The sequence below is a fragment of the Mya arenaria genome, chromosome 17 (assembly GCF_026914265.1).
Source record: "Mya arenaria isolate MELC-2E11 chromosome 17, ASM2691426v1".
NCBI classification, from domain to species: Eukaryota; Metazoa; Mollusca; class Bivalvia; order Myida; family Myidae; genus Mya; species Mya arenaria.
This window is the reverse complement of record NC_069138.1, coordinates 15,686,678-15,706,901: the sequence shown is the minus strand read 5'-3', so window position 1 is coordinate 15,706,901 and position 20,224 is coordinate 15,686,678. Positions and strand designations below refer to the sequence as shown.

Below are 20,224 nucleotides of genomic sequence, written 5' to 3'. Positions count from 1 at the left end.
TTTCTTGTTTAAATATACCAGACTTCAAATAAAGATTCTTGTATCTTGTAGCATATGCATGACCCATGTGAGTGAGCATAAAAACTGTGGTTACGATGATTTGATGGATAACGTTCAGTTCAAGGTAAAACTAGCGTCATAATTTTAGTTTTGTTTTGTTTTCTTTTGACGTTTTCCATCAAATTGAAGTTTAATGATAAGTTAGATAAGATAAGATCATCTTTATCTAAAGTCGGTTATGATAAACATATATATATAGCTTTTATATAGCTTTAATGCTAATACATAGGTTGCAATAAGATGATAGGCTTCCTTATAAAAAATACCAGATACATCAAAAGTTACAAGATAATATATATGTGATTTTAATACTAGTACAGTACATAAAGTGAGATTTAAATGAAGGCAACAGTAAGACACACAACATGTAATTCAAACAGCAATACATTAGCAATAAGAAAGTAGTAAGCGGCTATTACAAAGCAGTTCAACATAAACAACATATATTTTACTTATACACAATAAGATGCTAGAGGTGAACGCTAATCGTTTTCTAAAAAAATAATTAAACCGAAAATGAAATTAAGACACAGAAGAAAATCAGGCATTACGATGAATAGATAAAACATGGGTATAAAAGATCCTTTTATCACCACGGTCAGACCTGTGGTGAACTGATTAGCATTCACTTCCAGCATAGGAATAAAACTAAACAACAGAGAAGCATAGCTTTTACTAAGAAAAAAATGCTGCATTACTTACATACTAAAACATTCTTCTAAAGATAAAGACAGGAAAACACAGAAATAATATGGTTATTAGCAATGATTTTATTTATTTAAATGCTGTTTTAAAATAATTTGTGCAATTTAAAATGTTCTTTTATAATATAAGAGATACCATAACATTATTTGACGTGTCAAAATTTTAAAACTGGACACATTGGTGTCATTTAATCAGTTGTTTATATGCATGTGCCGTGCTATGTTTAGCAATAAAGTAGATCGGTTATTCACCAACGCCCATTCAGAGCCAAACTCCGAGCATACAAATGTCACGAAAGCTCGACCGTTTCATGCAAAATGAACTCAATTTTCAGTGTACACACATACGTACACTTGTAAACGCCTATATGCAGTTAATCACGGTGAACACATATATGCAGTTTATGTGCACACATGCATGCAGGTAATATGCCAATCTCATTAAAATCATATCGCGACGTTCACTTCATTTCATTACGTAACGTCGTGAAGCGTGTATTGGGGATCTAATTTTAATGAGATTGGTAATATGCACTCTCACATGCAGTTAAATAAAACAGATATATGCAGTTAAAGTACATACATATATTCAATTTAAGTGCACACATTATTTAGATAATACGCACACATATATGTAGTTAGTGTGCACACTTATATGCAGTTAATATATACACATATATGCAGTTAGTGTGCACACTTATATGCAGTTAATACGCACACATATATGTACTTAATGTGCACACTTATATGCAGTTAATATGCACACATATATGTATTTAGTGTGCACACTTATATGCAGTTAATATGTATACACATATATATATATATATAGTTAGTGTGCATACTTATATGCAGTTAATATATACACATATATGCAGTTAGTGTGCACACTTATATGCAGTTAATATGCACACATATATGTAGTTAGTGTGCACACTTATATGCAGTTAATATGCACACATATATGTAGTTAGTGTGCACACTTATATGCAGTTAATATGTACATATATATATAGTTAGTGTGCACACTTATATGCAGTTAATATGTACACATATATATAGTTAGTGTGCACACTTATATGCAGTTAATATGCACACAAATATGCAGTTAGTGTGCACACTTATAAGCAGTTAATATGCACATATATATACAGTTAGTGTGCACACTTATATGCAGTTAATATGTACACATTATAAACAGTTAGTAAGCACACTTATATGCAGTTAATATGTACACATATATGCAGTTGGTGTGCACACTTTAATGCAGTTAATGTGTACACATTATATGCAGTTAGTGTGCACACTTATATGCAGTTAATATGTACACATATATGCAGTTAGTGTGCACACTTATATGCAGTTAATGTGTACACATATATGCAGTTAGTGTGCACACTTATATGCAGTTAATATGTACACATATATGCAGTTATTGTACACACTTATATGCAGTTAATATGCACACATATATGCAGTTAGTTTGCACACTTAACTGCAGTTAATATGCACACATATATGCAGTTATTGTGCACACTTATATGCAGTTAATATGCACACATATACACATTATATGCAGTTAGTGTGCACACTTATATGCAGTTAATATGCACACATATATGCAGTTAGTGTGCACACTTATATGCAGTTAATATGCACACATATATGCAGTTATTGTGCACACTTATATGCAGTTAATATGTACACATTATATGCAGTTAGTGTGCACACTTATATGCAGTTAATATGTACACATATATGCAGTTAGTGCGCACACTTATATGCAGTTAATATATACACATATATGCAGTTAGTGTGCACACTTATATGCAGTTAATATGTACACATTATATGCAGTTAGTGTGCACACGTATATGCAGTTAATATGTACATATTTATGCAGTTAGTGTGCACACTTATATGCAGTTAATATGTACACATATATGCAGTTAGTGTGCACACTTATATGCAGTTAATATGTACACATATATGCAAGTTATGTGCACACACATGCAGTTAAATTAAACAGATATATGCAGTTAAAGTAGACACATATATTCAGTTAAAGTGCACACATATATGCAGTCAAAGTTCACACATATATTCAGTTAAAGTGCACACATATATGCAGTTTAAGTGCACACATTTACGCAGTTGATGTGCAAGCATAACTGCAGTTAATGTGCCCATATGTATACAGTTAATTTATGTAGTTAATGTGTTTACGCATTTATACATTAATTTTGATTTATGCAGTGAATGTGTACACATTTATACACATTTATATAGTGAATGTGTACACATGTATACACATTTATATAGTGAATGTGTACACATTTATACAGTTAATGTATGCAGTTAATGTGCCCACATTAAGATTGTTAATATGGATTGTTCAGAATACTAAAACCAGATCTGTCAAAGTTCATCGACTAGAAGACGCTTGATCTCCTTCTCCAGACAGACCTTACTGTTGTTCAATTTCGGCGTTCTACTGGGTACAGCATGGTCATCTGACGAACAAAACGCCAAAATGAGCTGTATTTGTTGCAATTAACTGGTTGAAATGATTTCATTTTTTGAGGGAAACAAAAATATAAAGCGCTTAAATATAATCAAAGCGCTTAAAGCGTTGAAAGGCTTTCGGCCTGCTACGCTTTGTGAGTAGTTATTTAATTGTAAAACAAATTAACATAAACATATACAGATACTTTTAGATTTTATGCTGATTAATTAAATCCAAACATGGAGTGTCAGTCACTTGAAATTCATTTATTATGTGGAATTCCCAAATAATTACTTAAGTATGGAGTAATACTCAATTGAATTTAATTTACTACCAGGGTATGCTCGTTAAACCAGATGCACCCAACAAAATGCATCGGACATGTTAATTAAGTTGGTGTTTTAGGTTTCTTTTTACAATTACAGGATCATCGCGCAAAGTTTCACTGGATCGAATCACCCACATACTATTTATTCCCTGTATGCATAGATGTATCTTGATATTGCTCTCAAGCTATGTCACTCGTGGACAAAATGAACAGATTTATATAAGTGGTTTAGAAATATGCATATGTAACATGCTCAAGACTCTGGTCTGCAATTACTGAGACAAACTAAGAAATCTTCACACACTTTACGTTCCCTTCGGCATGACATGACCATACTCATAAAGACTAAGTTATAGCAGATCGAAAGCCTGTTAACGCTTTAAGTGCTTTAATGTTAACTGTATAAGTGTTACATATGCATTTAGTAATAGTTAATGGTAAGTACATACTTACAATCTGAATGAAAATTGTAAGGTAAGAGCCGATTTAGGCCAAATCTTACGCCAAATAGGCATTCAATTGCATCTTCAATACGATCAATGTTTTTCCGGGTTTAAGGATCAGTTCTCCGAGTATTTCCGGTGAAAATCTGTGCGAATCCGACGACCAATATTCTATTTTTAACTTAAAGTAGTTAGTTCCCCGACCGCGGTTAATATGTCAACATAGATATTTATACTACTACTACTACTACTACTACTACTACTACTACTACTACTACTACTACTACTACTACTACTACTACTACTACTACTACTACTACTAAATAATAATAATAATAATAATAATAATAATAATAATAATAATAATAATAATAATAATAATAATAATAACAACAACAACAACAACAACAACAACAACAACAACAACAATAATAACAACAACAACAACAACAATAATAATAATAATAATAATAATAATAATAATAATAATAATAATAATAATAAAAGTAATAATGATAATAATAGTTAATTAAAATAATTATAATAATAATATTAAAAAATAATAATTATAATAACAATAATAGTTATAATAATGATAATGCTAATAATAAAAATAATAATAATATCAATAATAATAATGATAAAAATAAAAATATAAATAAAAATGATAATAATAATATTTATTATAATAATAATAATAATTATAATAATAATAATAATATTTCATGATGATAACACATTAAGTTACATAAGTATCTTGTTTACCATGTGGTCTTCAATGGATTCCACAAACATATAAGTATACACTTCTCATTCAAACAAAACGACATTCAATCACAACATATACAATGTTCAAAATTATGAAAGTCAAAACTAACATTTAAACAAACAATTTAAACAGACAATCATTCACTGAAATCATTGTTTTGTCATAAGGTCTTTTTTCTTTAATTTTGATTAGATTGCAAATAAAGATGATCATTCCGGCATAAAAAGCGGTATAGAATTCCGTACACATTTAGCAAAATAAGTAAATGATTTTTTACCATAGTTAGTTTTGTAGCAATGGGAACTTAAATCATAACTATTACACGTGTATTCATTTTGAATCGGTACGCGTTCATTTTAAAACTATTTGCGTAGGCTGTGTTATTTTTATATTGCGTTTTGTAACTCGTCGATATGGAAACAATTGCGTTTTCTATGTTTTTAATTGCATAATTATGCAAAAACGCAGCTTATTCGCACTAAATTAACCGCCTAACATATAATGAACAGAACAGAACAGAATTTTATTACACGTAAACTATACAGTTTTTTGTGTTTCATATACATATTTTATAAGTTACAATTACAATTATACAATGTAGTGTGAAATCTTAAATAAATATTATAATTAATCTATATTTAAGGATGAACTGGAATAGAAAACACGAATCAATCAAACTATAATAGTATACAATACAATAACCAATAGTTTGCTTTTTATATACTAGTATATGTTGGAACAAATGATATCAACTGATCAATTTTTAACAATAAAACAGACTCACATAGTATATATCAACATAAATAGTAACCAATGGTTACAAATGTTAACAAAGCATACCACTGCTTGAGATAAAAATGTGTATCAATGCTTATAATTATTGATTCATTAATAAAGTAGAACGCACCTTAAATGCTTCCGATATATATTTGCTTAACCTAAATGTTTCAGATGTATTTTGTGTATTAAGAAGTTGCACAAGTTTAAACATACTAGGTATTATTCTATAATAACCTTTAATATAAGTTTGTCTTAATTGGACATAAGGTGTACACTTAAATATAAAATGAAATTCGTCTTCGACTTCGTTCGAGTCACATACTTGAAAAGTGGCGTTCTAATCTATCATTTCTGCCAGTATGAACTCTTAAATTATGCGAACATATACGTATTTTTGTGATAGCAATTCTAAGATTTCTTGACACAATATTGTCTAAATAGGATTCAAACTAGAATGCAGATTTAAGTACTCTATAAACTATTAAGACACCATTTTCATTAACACTTCCATGCCATTGTTGTAAATATTCGTCTATCAGACGCTGTTTAAAAATACAAATGAACTGGTTTTCGTTTAGCTGTGTATCATTACACCATACATCATAAAAGCCATATCTGGTGAGAAGGTTCTTAACCTTATTGAACCAATTATCCTGATCGTTATTAATATTCAACATTGCGTCTTCTATGACAGATTGAGTAATTATATTGTCACTTTTCTTAAGTTTGAACCAGTATTTTACAATACGTACATATCTATTTATATACAATGGGTATCTACCCAATTCACCGTAAACAGCAACATTTGAAGACGATTGTCTGACGACTAGTACGGCTTTGCAAAATTTTAAATGTATCTTTTATAGCTGTGTAGACTTCGTAAATCCCCAAATTTCACACCCGTATGTAATTATAGATGAAACAAAGGCATCAAATAATTGCAAAGCTACCCTAGGTTTACATTCATACTTTTTAAGATTTGACAGCAATGTGTTTACTGCTTTTAAACCTTTACCATATAATGTTTGGGTATTAAAGCTTAAATTGCCAGAATAATTTAAAGTTACTCCTAGATAGTTAAAATCATTTACAATGTCAACATCTTCGTTTGCATACAACCATTTTTCATTACGTTTTGTGCCACCTCTTTTGCGAAAAATTACAATTTTAGTTTTAGCAATATTGACCTCTAAGCCCCAGGTATTACAATAACTGTATAAACGGTCTAACGACAATTGAAAGTCTTCCGGGGTTTCACCAAGAACAACCACATCATCAGCAAATAACAATAAAATCAAAGAAATATCACGTAAAGCTAAACCACAATCGTTTCTATTTTGTAAATACAATTCTAAGTCTTCCACAAATAATGAAAACATAATCGGGGAAAGTATCTTTCCTTGCCTTAAGCCTACTGCTATATTAAAAAAGTCTGAATACTATTACAGTGTTTTACACAGGACTTTACTGACTGATACATATTGCGTATAATACGTAATATTTTACCATCTAAATTGGATTTATACAACTTTAACCATAGCGCACAGAGATATATGGAATCAAAACAACGTTTCATATCAATGAAACAGCAATACAACCGTTTATTTAAGTTAACGTATTTTTGCACAATTGACTGAAGAATAAACACTGCATCGACTGTAGACCTGCCTCTTCTAAAACCAAACTGTGCATCAGAAATTACATTATTTTCTTTACACCATTTAGTTATTCGCTGATTAAGTACACATGTAAAAAGTTTTGCAAAATTGCTTAACAATGTTATACCTCTATAATTTTTAACATCTGATTTATCACCATTCTTATGTAATGGTACGATTATACCCTTAGTCCAGGCGACTGGAAAATTCCCAGAGTTTAAATAATATTAAAAATTTCTGTAATATATCCTCCCAATATGTCACATGCTTCTATAAAATACTCATTTAGCAATTTATCTTCTCCAGGTGATTTATTCTTCTTAAGCAATTTTATAGCTTTACAAACCTCATCGTATGTTATTTGGTGATCTAGGTCACCGAAAACAGTACTAAAATCATTGAAATCATGGTTGTTATTAAAACTTTCATGGGTAATATCCGCATCTGCTCGAAATGATTTTTAAAATCTTCCAAGGGTACATTTACATTCGTATTACTTGACTTTTGTGAATGGAAATATCTCCAAAAATCTTTAGGTTTATTACGTTTCAAATTTTCAAACTCTTTACAGCGTTTAAATTTAAAAGCTCTGCGTTTCTTTGACACAGTAGTTTTATACACTCGTTTCAATCAACACAGTTCTAATCTATCTATATCTCTATGTGAATTATTATAAATATGTAGAGCATTTTTGTACAACTTTTTAGTATTTCTACATTCTTGATCGAACCATTTGGCAGAATCAGTTACAATACATTTTTCGAAACATGGAAAATTTATGATATGCTTAACAAATAAAGGGTCTGCTACCTCACGTACAATGTCAGTGAACTTAATTACAATATGATCAACATTTTGTGCATCACTATTTTTGACTAAATTGTTAAAATCATTTACTCTAGTAATCAAATTATTTCTAAAGGCATCCTTCTCCTCGTCATTCCATTTCACCTAAATATGGTTCTTCTTTCAATACATGTGTGTTACAAACAATATCAAAAGACAATGGGGCATGGTCGCTGAAATCATTAAAATGGCAAACAGTGAAGTTTTGAACAAAATTAAAGTTATTTTTATTGATTATCAAATAGTCAATAACACTGGAACCTTTAGTATCAAAACATGTATATTTACCTACGCCACAGTCTAAACCAAGGCGGCCATTTACGATTCTTAATGCAGTGGCTTTACATTAGTCCAATAATTTATTACCGTGAGAGTTACTGCCCTTGTCCATCGAGTATCTCGGTATCGGAATATCGCATACATAATTTTCATCATCAATATCCGGTACATAAGTGTCACAAATAATACTATCGCTTTTGAACTTGAAGTTCTGGCATTAAAATCCCCAGCAATCATAACAGTGCCTAATGAATTATAATAATTTATATCATCACCGAGGCATTCGAAGAGATCAACGTCAATCAAGTTTGCGATAGGCGATGAGTCAGCCCACATATACACTGCTGCAAGATATATGTCGTTATCATTAATGAAGAAATGTTTATCCATTTTTAGCCATATAATAGTAACTTCAAACTTCAACTTCAAAGTTTATTGACAAATCGGCATATAACAATACCTTTGGCAATTAAACATATTTAACATTGTACAGACGGTCGAATGATATTTTTTACAACACAATTACATATATAGTTATAAGGAGTACATGTTTTTAAAGAACATATAGATAGATATTAAGCAAAAGTTAAGAAGCAGGTATATTATCAAGCTGTTCTTGTCTATTTAGCATAGCATGATGAATATATTTAGAAACATTTCTAATTGTTTTTGATTTTTCACACGACATTAACTTAATAAACTTTTGAATAGTCGGGAATACTACATTTATACAATATTTTAGTCTTAAATTACGATAAAGTGGGCAGCATAAAATAAAATGGTATTCGGATTCTACTACTCTCAAATTACAACATTTACAAAGTCTAGCATTTCTATCAATATTTAGATATCTGCCCGTTTCAATTTCCAAAGAGTGAGAACACAAACGTAATTTCGACATTTCTTTTCTAATATAATCATTATTAATAACATCAATATATTTTTCAAATTTAAGCTCACTTTTAAATAGTCTATAAAAATCTAGTTTTGACTGGCTAGCTACAGTTGTGTTCCACTCCTGTTTGTACTGGTCATACAATCTTTGTTTGAACAGAGGTAAGTAATTAACATCATTATTGAAAGCTGTGAAGGTATCACTGAATCCCATGTTGTCTAACAATGTTCTTAAAGCAAAAGCCCAAGAATTATTTCTATTTAAGTGTACAACTTGTAACTGTTCTGAATAAAACATATATATAGGGTTATCAGTATTTTTCATTATTTTTAACCAATACCATAGTGCACGTTCCTTACATTTAACAAACAATGGATATCTACCCAGTTCTCCAAGAACTGCTGCACTAGAAGTCTGAGGTTTGACACCCAGCAGTTGTTTGCAAAATTTAAGATGTAATCTATCAACTTCTTTATAATTATAAATGCCCCATATTTCAGAGCCATACATCAGAATGGGGGAAATGAGTGAATCAAATAGTTTTAGTTTAGATTTAACATCCAGATGAACTTTGCTAAATATAGACAATAGACTACGATAGGCTTTGAGTGCTTGTTCATGCAATGTTTGTACAGCATATTTCATATTCCCAGTGTAATGGAATTTAATTCCAAGATATGTAAACGAGTCAACACGGTCAATGATTTCACCGTTCACTGTCCACACAAACATGTGTCTGGATTTACGGTTTTCAAATATACACACTTTTGTCTTATTTACATTAATTTTCAGACCCCATTTATGAGAATAAGTATAAACATTATCTAACAATGCTTGCAAGCTATTGGGGTCAGTAGTGAAAAGAGCAATATCATCTGCAAACAGCAACATATATACAGACAACAATTCTATATCTTTAGCGGTTAAGTTTTCAAAATCAATCGACTCACTAATATCATTGATAAATAAAATAAATAATAATGGAGAAAGTGGTTCACCTTGTTTTACACCAAGAGAAACATAAAAAAATCAGATATTTCCATATTTCTACAGTTGCGTACACACGATTTGACATTCATATATATTGATTTGATCATTCTTAACATTTTGCAACTCACACCAGATTTTAATAGTTTTATCCATAAAGCCTCGTGATTAACTGTATCAAACGCCTTTTCATAATCAATGAAGGCACAATACAATTTTGATTTATTCATTAAAACCTTCTGAATAATACTATGCAATATAAATATACAATCTGAAGTGCTGTGGTTATCTCTAAATCCGAATTGTGTGTCATTAAAAATATTTCCATTTTCACACCAATCATTTATTCTATTACGTAGAGTAAGAGAAAATATTTTAGCCATTATATTGACAAGAGTGATACCACGATAGTTGGAGGGATCGGTTCTATCTCCTTTCTTAAAGATTGGAACAATTATGCCCTTTGTCCACGACTCAGGGTATTCGCCCGTATCATAAATATGGTTAAATAATTGAACTAAATATGGTGCAATAAAATTTTTGCTATCAATAAAAAAAATCAGCAATATTGTTTGTGATATCAGCACTTTTATGTCTATTTAACATGGATATAATTTTGCATATTTCCTCAACGGAAAACGGACAATCTAACATTTCAATATTCACTTCTTCATTTGAATAATCGTCATCCTCATCACCAAAAGTGCTAGGATGCGGAGAATTGGATACATTCGTAAAATGATAAAAAAAATTCATTGATTTCTATCTCAATAGGATTAGCACTTTTTGCCTTTTTATATTTCTTAATATATTTCCAGAATTTACGTGGATTCTGTTTACTTAACAAAGATAACGTCTGTTTTTCTTTGTTGTAAAAATCATACTTTGCAGACCGTTTAGTTTTACAATACAATCTGCGAGCATTTAAAAATATAATCTTATTTTCAGCAGTCAGGTTTGAATTAAATAAACGTTTACATCTGTAGAACTCATCTTTATATCGTTTACAGTTACCATTGAACCAGCCCGACTTTTTACCTTTTTTAGGTTTAGATGAGTTATTATAGAATTGTCGGCCATGAAGACGGGACGAAATATCAAATATAATATCTGACATGTTATCTATACACGTCGTAACATTTATAGTATTTGAAAGTAAATCATTTACTAATTTATCAAAGTGAATTTTGCTATTGTCTAAAGCATCATTCAAAGAGTCTACGTTACAATTTTCCCATACAATTTTATCGTACACAACATCTTGGACATTATTACGCATACTGTTATAGTTCAACTGTAACGTAAACGAAATAGGACAATGGTCCGAAAATTCTGATAACTGTTTAACAACCATGTTATTAAACAACGAATACAGATTACTATTGCATATAACATAGTCAACAACACTTGCTGATACATTATTACGGATTAAATTATAGCAAGTAAAATGCCCAGGTTCAAAACGGCCATTCATAATGTATAAACTAGATTGCTTGCACAGTGATAATAATTTATTTCCAAAATTATTTGACGATTCATCAAATGATTGTCGTAACGGTAAACCAACGGGTACGTCATTATCGTCAGGCAAATCAACATAACGGTGAAGATTAATATTTTCAACAGAATCTAATCTTTGACCTACTCTAGCATTTAAGTCACCACAAACTATAATATCACCTAATTGGGAATAAAGACGGATATCATCTTCAAGCTTATCAAAAAAATCGAACTCAAATAATGGAGAATTTCGTTTTTTATAGACACTAGAATCCTCAGGCGGTATATAGCAACAACATATATATATATATATATATATATATATATATCATTTAATGATCCAAAATACGTTTTTTTGAGCTTTATCCAAACAATTCCTTTTTCATCTAAATTAATTAACTCTATATGACCACTAAATTTAGTTTTATAATATATGACGACACCCCCACTATAACGTTTGGCTTTTTTATTATATTTTGGTCTCGGACAGGAGAAAACTTCGTAATTTTCTATATTAACATTTTTGTGTTTATGATTCCAAGTTTCAGTAAGTAACGATACGTCATACTTTAATATAATATCTAGAAAGTCATTATCATCAAGTTTTGAACATAAACCGTTAACATTCCAAACTAGAAAGATGAGCTGCTTCTCACAGCTGTCCTACGCTGTATCCGTGTTGCTCTGGGTACCGTCTTGGAGTCCCGGCGCTTGATTCCGGTCCGCCAGAGTACCTGGGTCCGTGTCGGGGTGTGCCGCCAGTCCCGGGTTGGGCGCGTTATACTGAACAGCGGCCGCACGTGGAGCACTATTACTAGACGGTGGTGGACGGTATCCCGCTTGGCGGGCAGCAGCCTGGTTCCTGGGATGCCGCGGCGGGAGTTCCGGTACTGGTAGATGATCAGCTGTGAACCACTGGTTATCGATATATAGAGTGTCATATGCTAAGACAGTTTGTTTATGCGCGTTACGGGCCTGCACGAGGTATGGAATCAACTTCCTACGGCGCTCTTGGACTGCTTTCGGAAACTGATCGCTGACTCTGATTGGAAGGGTTTGACCATAGTATCATTTGTATTTTTAACTATAGATATGCCTTCCTTAATGTCATTTCGTACATAAATGACAATGCCACCACTATTGCGTTTGGTGTGCCTATGCCTATATTTCCTATAATAGTTAAAACAATGGAATCCTGAAAGATCAATTTTACTGGATTTACATGTCCATGATTCAGTCAAAATAATAACATCATGTTGCACAAGAAAAGGAATAAAGTTTTGGTCCTCGCGCTTAGAAGCGCTTAACCCATTGCAGTTCCAAACAACATATTTAAGCCCATCCGGCCCGTCCTACGCATCCTTAACCGGCCTCCCGTCCACATACAAAGTGTCGTATGACACCCAGGCCTGCTTCTCCTCTTTCACTCTCCTAAACAGTCTCCTCCTCTTCGCCGCAACTTCCGGTGGGAACTGCTCCGTCACGAAGAATGGCGTGTCCCTTAGATTCCTACTGCTACCACGGACCATTATGATTTCTCGCTACAGCACTTATTTTAGCAAGCTACTTAATATGCAAAACGCAGTTCCGTAGCTATTCCGTAGAGCAGATTGGTTTCTAGGTAACAGAAACGTCTGCAGGTGAGCAGTATACAACCTATAAACGCTGGGGTTTTATTATGTGTACAATTATTCATGTTATCAATGTTTGTATTATTTCAATTATTTGATACAACCTAAGAATATTTCCAACTATGAGACCAGTTCATAAATTGCAGAACAATGTTTCAATATTTTCCACGTTGCATGATAAAATGTGAAGTTTAGTGTGTTTTATAAAACTTTACACTTTAATTGATAATGAAACCTTAAATTATAATAGCCCTGCATATCATTTTGAAAATTTTGATTTTAAATACCAATTCAATCATTGCGGGTCGCTGCAGCGGCCCGCTATATTTAATACGTGGTGAGTAAAAGGTTTATGGAGACTTAAGAACTTGGTTGAAAATATGCGTCTCTTTTTCCTAAAACAATCAAGTACTTTTGAGCTGAAAATGTAGTCATTTTTTTTTCTTGAATACATAAGTTGTCGTTCTTACCATAATGATTGTCTCGTCATTAAATAAAACAGTGTCACTTTTGACATTAATAATGTAGACACAGTCTATTTTTACAGAGTTGTCGTTCATACGTTTGTTTTCGGAACGTTTCTGGGCACGTACTAAAGTGCTGACGAGTTAGCTGACGATATAGAAATAGAGTAGAGTTGCTGACCATATAGAAAAGAAGGGAAAAAAATAAGTTTTGAAATTAGAGATTTTTTATTTTGTTTAATTTATTTTATATACTCCTTAAAGTGCAGGTAAAGAAGGATGTTTGTGTATTTTTATTGAAAATGGCAGTTCATTGAAATGAATTGAGTAATATTTTTTTTTTGCTGGTTTTGTGAAAAGATGAGAAGATATCACGGATTCAATTACTTTTTTAGGTGTTTCATTTACAATTGTTTGAACCAATTATTTACATTGTAAATGTAGCTTTAAATGTTAGCCTCGCAACTTGTGGAAAACTATCTGCACTACATAAAAAAACGATGAAAAGAATGTTGTTTGCCAATCCATTATTGATCATTTTAAATGAAATAGATTTCTCTTTAATCTGTTGTATTTTCGAAGTTGTTTTCTGGAAAACAAGGCAAACTGTTGCTAACGAAATGTTCATATGATGTTAAAAATAAAGCATGAATCGTAAATGGCGAAATAAGTGTATTCTTTTCATTTTTATTTATTATTTGTTCATTAACTTGTATAGTCCATTAAGCCTCAAAGGCATGTTGTCACATTTCGCACAAAGCCCCTCGGGGTGTTGAATTGTTGTATGGTCATTACATTTCATGGTCCAGTGCATATAGATGACCAATTACTGCCTCATTCAGAATTTAATGACCAATTTCTAAGCAGACCAATGTATGCTTTAGGGAAACTCGATACTGCCGTATTGAAATCACTGACCAATGTAACATATATGAAAACTTGACTCTGATGCATTGTAAAGTTAGTGTCAATTTACATAGTGATTTAACAAATATGTTATTGAAACTTATTTTAAGTAACTAAATGTCCCGATAATTGTAAATGAATATAAAAATGGGTACCAAAATAAAATAAAGTATTGTTACAGCTGTGCTTGTGCAAGAACTGTAACTTTGGTTTGCCTTATTTATGTCTTTTCCCGAGTAAGCAAGAGACTTATTGATTTAGTGCTGTCTGTTTGTCACAAAACTTTGTCCCCTGTAAAACTTATAGTTGTACTGAAACCTGGAAGAAGTGTTTAATATAAACAGTTGTTGTGCATAGACTAATGTTTTACCAAAATAGGTCTCTTTTAGTTCCTTCATAGCCTTGACTCGACATCGGCCATCACCAACTTCAAAATATTTACATGGTAGATCTGTTTTTAAACAAAAATCTGGAGGCTATTCGTTGCCAAAAGTCCAGACGTGTATGTGTGTATTTTAGGTTTGTAACATTGATGATTTACCAATTTACATTTTACAACCGCCAACTCATCGGTTGTATGTTTACATTTTACACTGCACATTTTCATTTTGCATTGTACCAATTGGAGTTTTATTCTCGTTGCATCTATTCAACAGACGATTCATTCGTGTTTATAAAGATGAATTTAATTTTATTTATAGATAGCTCCGCCTTAACCATGTCATAACTCCGCCTTAACCATGTCTTAACTCCTCCTTACGTCTTTCGGAAATTTCCGCTATCACTCGGCTCTATTTAAACCAATTATGGATACTTTGGACCATGGACATTGCGAACGTTATTATGGACATTACGAATCATCTATATTATGACATTATGGACTATGATTTGGAAACAGGATGGAGTATAAATTATTTCATGTCGAATAAAATAATATATGATATTACAACATGTTTTTGTCTATATAATAGTAATTAATACGCACATATGACATGAAATGAGATGTATGCAAAATGATACTTGACTCAAACACAACAAAATGTAAGTTATTAGCATTAAATTATACTTCAAGAATGAAAAGTCCCATTGTCTTATTTTTCTTTTAAAGCTGCACTCTCACAGATTGACCGTGTTGACAACTATTTTTATTTTTTGTTTTGGAATTAGCCAATTTCTGCGTAAATGTCTGGATACCAGTGGTATAAGACTGCTGACAAAAGATCAGATACAGTTTTTCAGTTTTACGTTCGCAGTTTTACAGGAGGTATGCGAAGATGTTATCTCCCTTGCTTGATTCGACGGAAATAAACGAAAGAAAATCTGATTCGTTAGCTCCGCCCATTCACCTTCGTTTCTTTCGGTGACATTTACCATATAAGGTATAGGCGAAATCGTCTATCCTTGTAATTCTGAACTTGTCAATTGACTTTTGTAAACCTGGACTTGTTGGACTGCAAATGTTCATTTTACGAATGCGAGTGTCGACTGTAGGTTTGCAATTTTACATATGCATGATTCGGCTTTTTAAATTACATCATCATATTGTTAAAGGCAAGTTATACGATCTATGTTTTAGTGAGTTTATACAGGGTCAATCTGACAAATATACATTTTGACTACTATAATGACAAATAACAAATCAATACGGAAAAACTGACGAATAGAAACAACAAATAGCACGTCAACATTGACAAATGTAAGAGATATTTAGTACGATTAAGAAGCACATTGTGAGAATTACACGTCTGGACTTTTAGCAACGCATAGCCTCCATATTTGTGGGCCAGTTGTGATACTTTGTATCACAGTTTTTCTTGTAACAACTTGGCCATCTGCGGCAAGCTTCGAGATAAATACTGGCCGAGGTGTTCCGACTGATACCAACTTCCCCCCAAATAGATGAAGGTTACACGGAACTATTACAATATCCTTTATGTTTCTAAACCTCCTACGCCGTAATCTCCCTTGGCGCCAGCAAAAAGGCGAGTTTTGAAAAATTAACATTGAGCTTAATTATATGTTTTGAAAATGTCATTCGAAAGAATGAACTCCAGATAATTCCCTCTTTATGTATTTTTATCCCCGTTCTATTTACTTAAGAGTAAAATGTGTTTACAAAGACAAGAATACAATATATATTTAGCCCGGAATTCACATAACTGGGTTTTCACATGCCGGTATAAATAAAAGGTGAATTTCATGCTATTAAAATTCATTTAATAGACCAATGCCTCTTATTTCTTACGAAGAAACGTGTATATGTGTTTGGTATAATTTAGTTTGTACCGGAGGATTAGCTTAGAAACCCAGAACATCTATAAATCCGGGCTTAAACTATTGTAACAATATTATCAACCATAATGTCCTTCGAACATATGTATACCCAACATATTATCATTGAAAAACTAACCATTATTTTTGTTATCTACATGCACGTTTTTCTTCTAATTTTATTGCGCCGACTTGATGCTATGCATATTTTTTTCTCTTGTTGAGGTTTGTTTTCATATTAACTGTTATGGCATAGTCAATTCCTTAAATTGTTTATAACTATTTATCTTTTTACAATGAACAAACACTACGCATATTGAAATTAATTTCCAAGTCCATATGTTGGATCTATGATAAGACTATAATGTGTAAAATATAGAAAATGTTAGTAGGGACAGAAGCCTCGATGCAACAGATCCGGAAGGTTATTTCGTTTTTACATATCTATCAAGACCAGAAGACCTAACAACGAACAGAACGGTTCGATTGCTATAAACAACCGTCTCCGTGGCCTAGTGGTTAAGGCGTCCGCCTACGGAGCGGGAGGTCGTGGGTTCGATCCCTGGCCGCTTCATACCGAAATACTTAAAAAGTTGGCACAAGTAGCTTCCTTGCCGGGCGCTCAGCAGTCCATGGAAAACTGGCGTACTCAGTACTAGTTTCACCCAGGAAAGTTGTACCCCGTGTATCGGTGCTTTACACTAAGCACGCAAAAGAACCAAGGGTTCTCTTCGAAAAGAGCTAGGGTATCGCACCCGGATTTCATTGTATCCCACCAATGTCTGTTCCGTTTGCTGTCCTTTCAGCAGAAACAAAGGACCCCGTTGGAAATAAGTGCTTGGTTATCCTTGACCGCAATTTCTAAAGAAATACATATTCAGGTACATGGCGTAAATTTGCCCTGCGTTGACCGCGCCCTCAGCTGTTAATTTAAGATACACAGGACATGGGTTGAGTTGGGTTGAGACAAAACAAAATTACAGCTGATCATAATTGCATTTTTGTTCTACAATCTACGCTCAACACACCTAGACCAGCTCAATTGCGTTCATACCCCGATAATGACATCAACCCCGCTATTCATCCCTTAAATATTTTACACCTCAACCTCCATTCCTTAAATGAACTGCCTTTCAGCAATTGCGTTTATCAATCGATGAACGCAACATCTTCATCTTCGGATATGTTCGGATCGCAATTCATCGCATAACAGATACTCATGAAACGTCATAATTTAACAAATTTTGAGAAAATTTAATAATTATCAAGGGAGGGATTTCTTTCTCACCGCTGAATGTTTAATTGTCCGCCCTTCTTTTTGGCGCCTTTCTCACTTGTTCTCTAGTTTAATCCAGACGATTGGCATACATGGAACTGACTAAACATATGTGCCCCTTGTTCGACGAGCCTTTCGTGCGAATGAAAATGTCTAAACACATGAACCTTGTTCGGCGAGTAGTTGGCGAACCTGTAACTGTATTAACATATATGCTCCTTGTGCGACGAGTTTTGTTCGTGCAAGGGACTGTATTTACATAGTTGGCCTTTGCTCGACGAGCGACTGGCTTACATAAAGCTGTCTTAACAGATACGCCTCTCGTTGAACGTGCGATTGGCGTACATTGAACTGTATTAATAAATGCACCCCTTGTTCGACGAACAATTGGCTTCCATGGAACTGTATTAACATGTGCGCCCCTTGATCGACGAGCGATTGGCTTACATGAAACTTATTAACGAATGTAAGCCTTGTTCGACGAACGATGGGTTTACATGGAACTTAGTTAACATATGTGCGCCTGTATTAGCTTTCATGGAACTAATTAACAAATGATTCTCTTGTTTCGACGTTCGACTGGCTTACATGGAACTTATTTACACCTGAATCTCTTGTTCGACAATCAACTGGCTTACAAGGAACTTATTTACAAATGAAACTCTTGTTTCGACAATAGGCTGGCTTACATGGAACTTATTTACACCTGAATCTCTTGTTCAACAATCAACTGGCTTACAAGGAACTTATTTACAAATGAAACTCTTGTTTCGACGTTCGACTGGCTTACATGGAACTTATTTACACCTGAATCTCTTGTTCAACAATCGACTGGCTTACATGGAACTTATTTACACCTGAATCTCTTGTTCAACAATCAACTGGCTTACATGGAATTTATTTAGAACTGAACCTCTTGTTTCGACGTTCGACTCGCTTACATGGAACTTAATTAGAAATTAATCTCTTGTTTCTACGATCGACTAGCTTATATATATATATTGAACTGATTTAAAAATGGACCTCTTGTTTCGACGTTCGACTGGCTTACATGGAACTTGTTTAGAAATGTACCTCTTGTTTCGACAATTGACTGGCTTACATGGAAATATTTACAAATGAACCTCTTGTTTCGACGTTCGACTGGCTAATATGGAAATTATTTAAGGAATGAATTGCGGGGTTGATGTTATTATCGGGGTATAAACGCAATTAGACAATTGGTCAAAGTGTGTGGAGTCCGAAGGACTCCAGGCGTACTTTGACCAGCCCAATTGCGTTCATATCCCGGATAATGACATCAACCCCGCAATTCATTACTTATATTTACACCAATAGTTCCTTATTTCATTCAAGAATTATTAAAAAATACATAATTTCATTTAAGAAAAACATTCATTAATCCTTTCTTACCCATTATGTAAATAGAACGACCCGACTGTAACCGAAAACAAATGACGTCACAATAACGCGGGAATAGATCAACCACTTGAAATCACTTTTAAACGTATATTTAAACACTTATGACAACAATACATTTAAAATATAATAAATTAACATTTTCTAAAATGTTGACTTATGTTTTACGTGACCTGCTGACACAATACAAAAAATAGCAAGATCAATAGTATATTGTTATGCGATGAATTGCGATCCGAACATATCCGAAGATGTTGATTGATGAACGCAATTGCCGAAAGGCAGTTAATTTAAGAAATGGAGGTTGAGATGTAAATATTTACAAATGTACCTCTTGTTCTACAATCGACTGGCTTACATGGAACTTATTAACAAATGAACCTCTTGTTTGACAATCGACTGGCTTACATGGAACTTATTTACAAATGAACCTCTTGTTCGACAATCGACTGGCTTAGATGGCACTTATTTACAAATGTACCACTTGTTCGACAATCGACTG

At 32.8% G+C, this 20,224-nt stretch overlaps 1 protein-coding gene across 1 annotated transcript; it reads left to right on the top strand.

Moving 5' to 3' along the window:
- Positions 1–12,709, top strand: LOC128222868 (uncharacterized). Its single transcript, XM_052932028.1, has 2 exons — positions 1–124; positions 12,392–12,709. Exons 1-2 carry the CDS (start codon positions 59–61, stop codon positions 12,650–12,652), a joined length of 327 nt encoding a protein of 108 aa, XP_052787988.1. The 5' UTR covers positions 1–58; the 3' UTR covers positions 12,653–12,709.
- The last annotated feature ends 7,515 nt before the right edge of the window (positions 12,710–20,224 follow it).

What these genes read in the sequence shown, in the direction of transcription:
- LOC128222868 (XM_052932028.1), top strand. Translation starts at nt 59, where the DNA reads ATGACCCATGTGAGTGAGCATAAAAACTGTGGTTACGATGATTTGATG. An exon ending in TGGATAACGTTCAGTTCAAG is followed by an intron (nt 125 to 12,391) that starts GTAAAACTAGCG and finishes ATTCCAAACTAG; the next exon opens with AAAGATGAGCTGCTTCTCAC.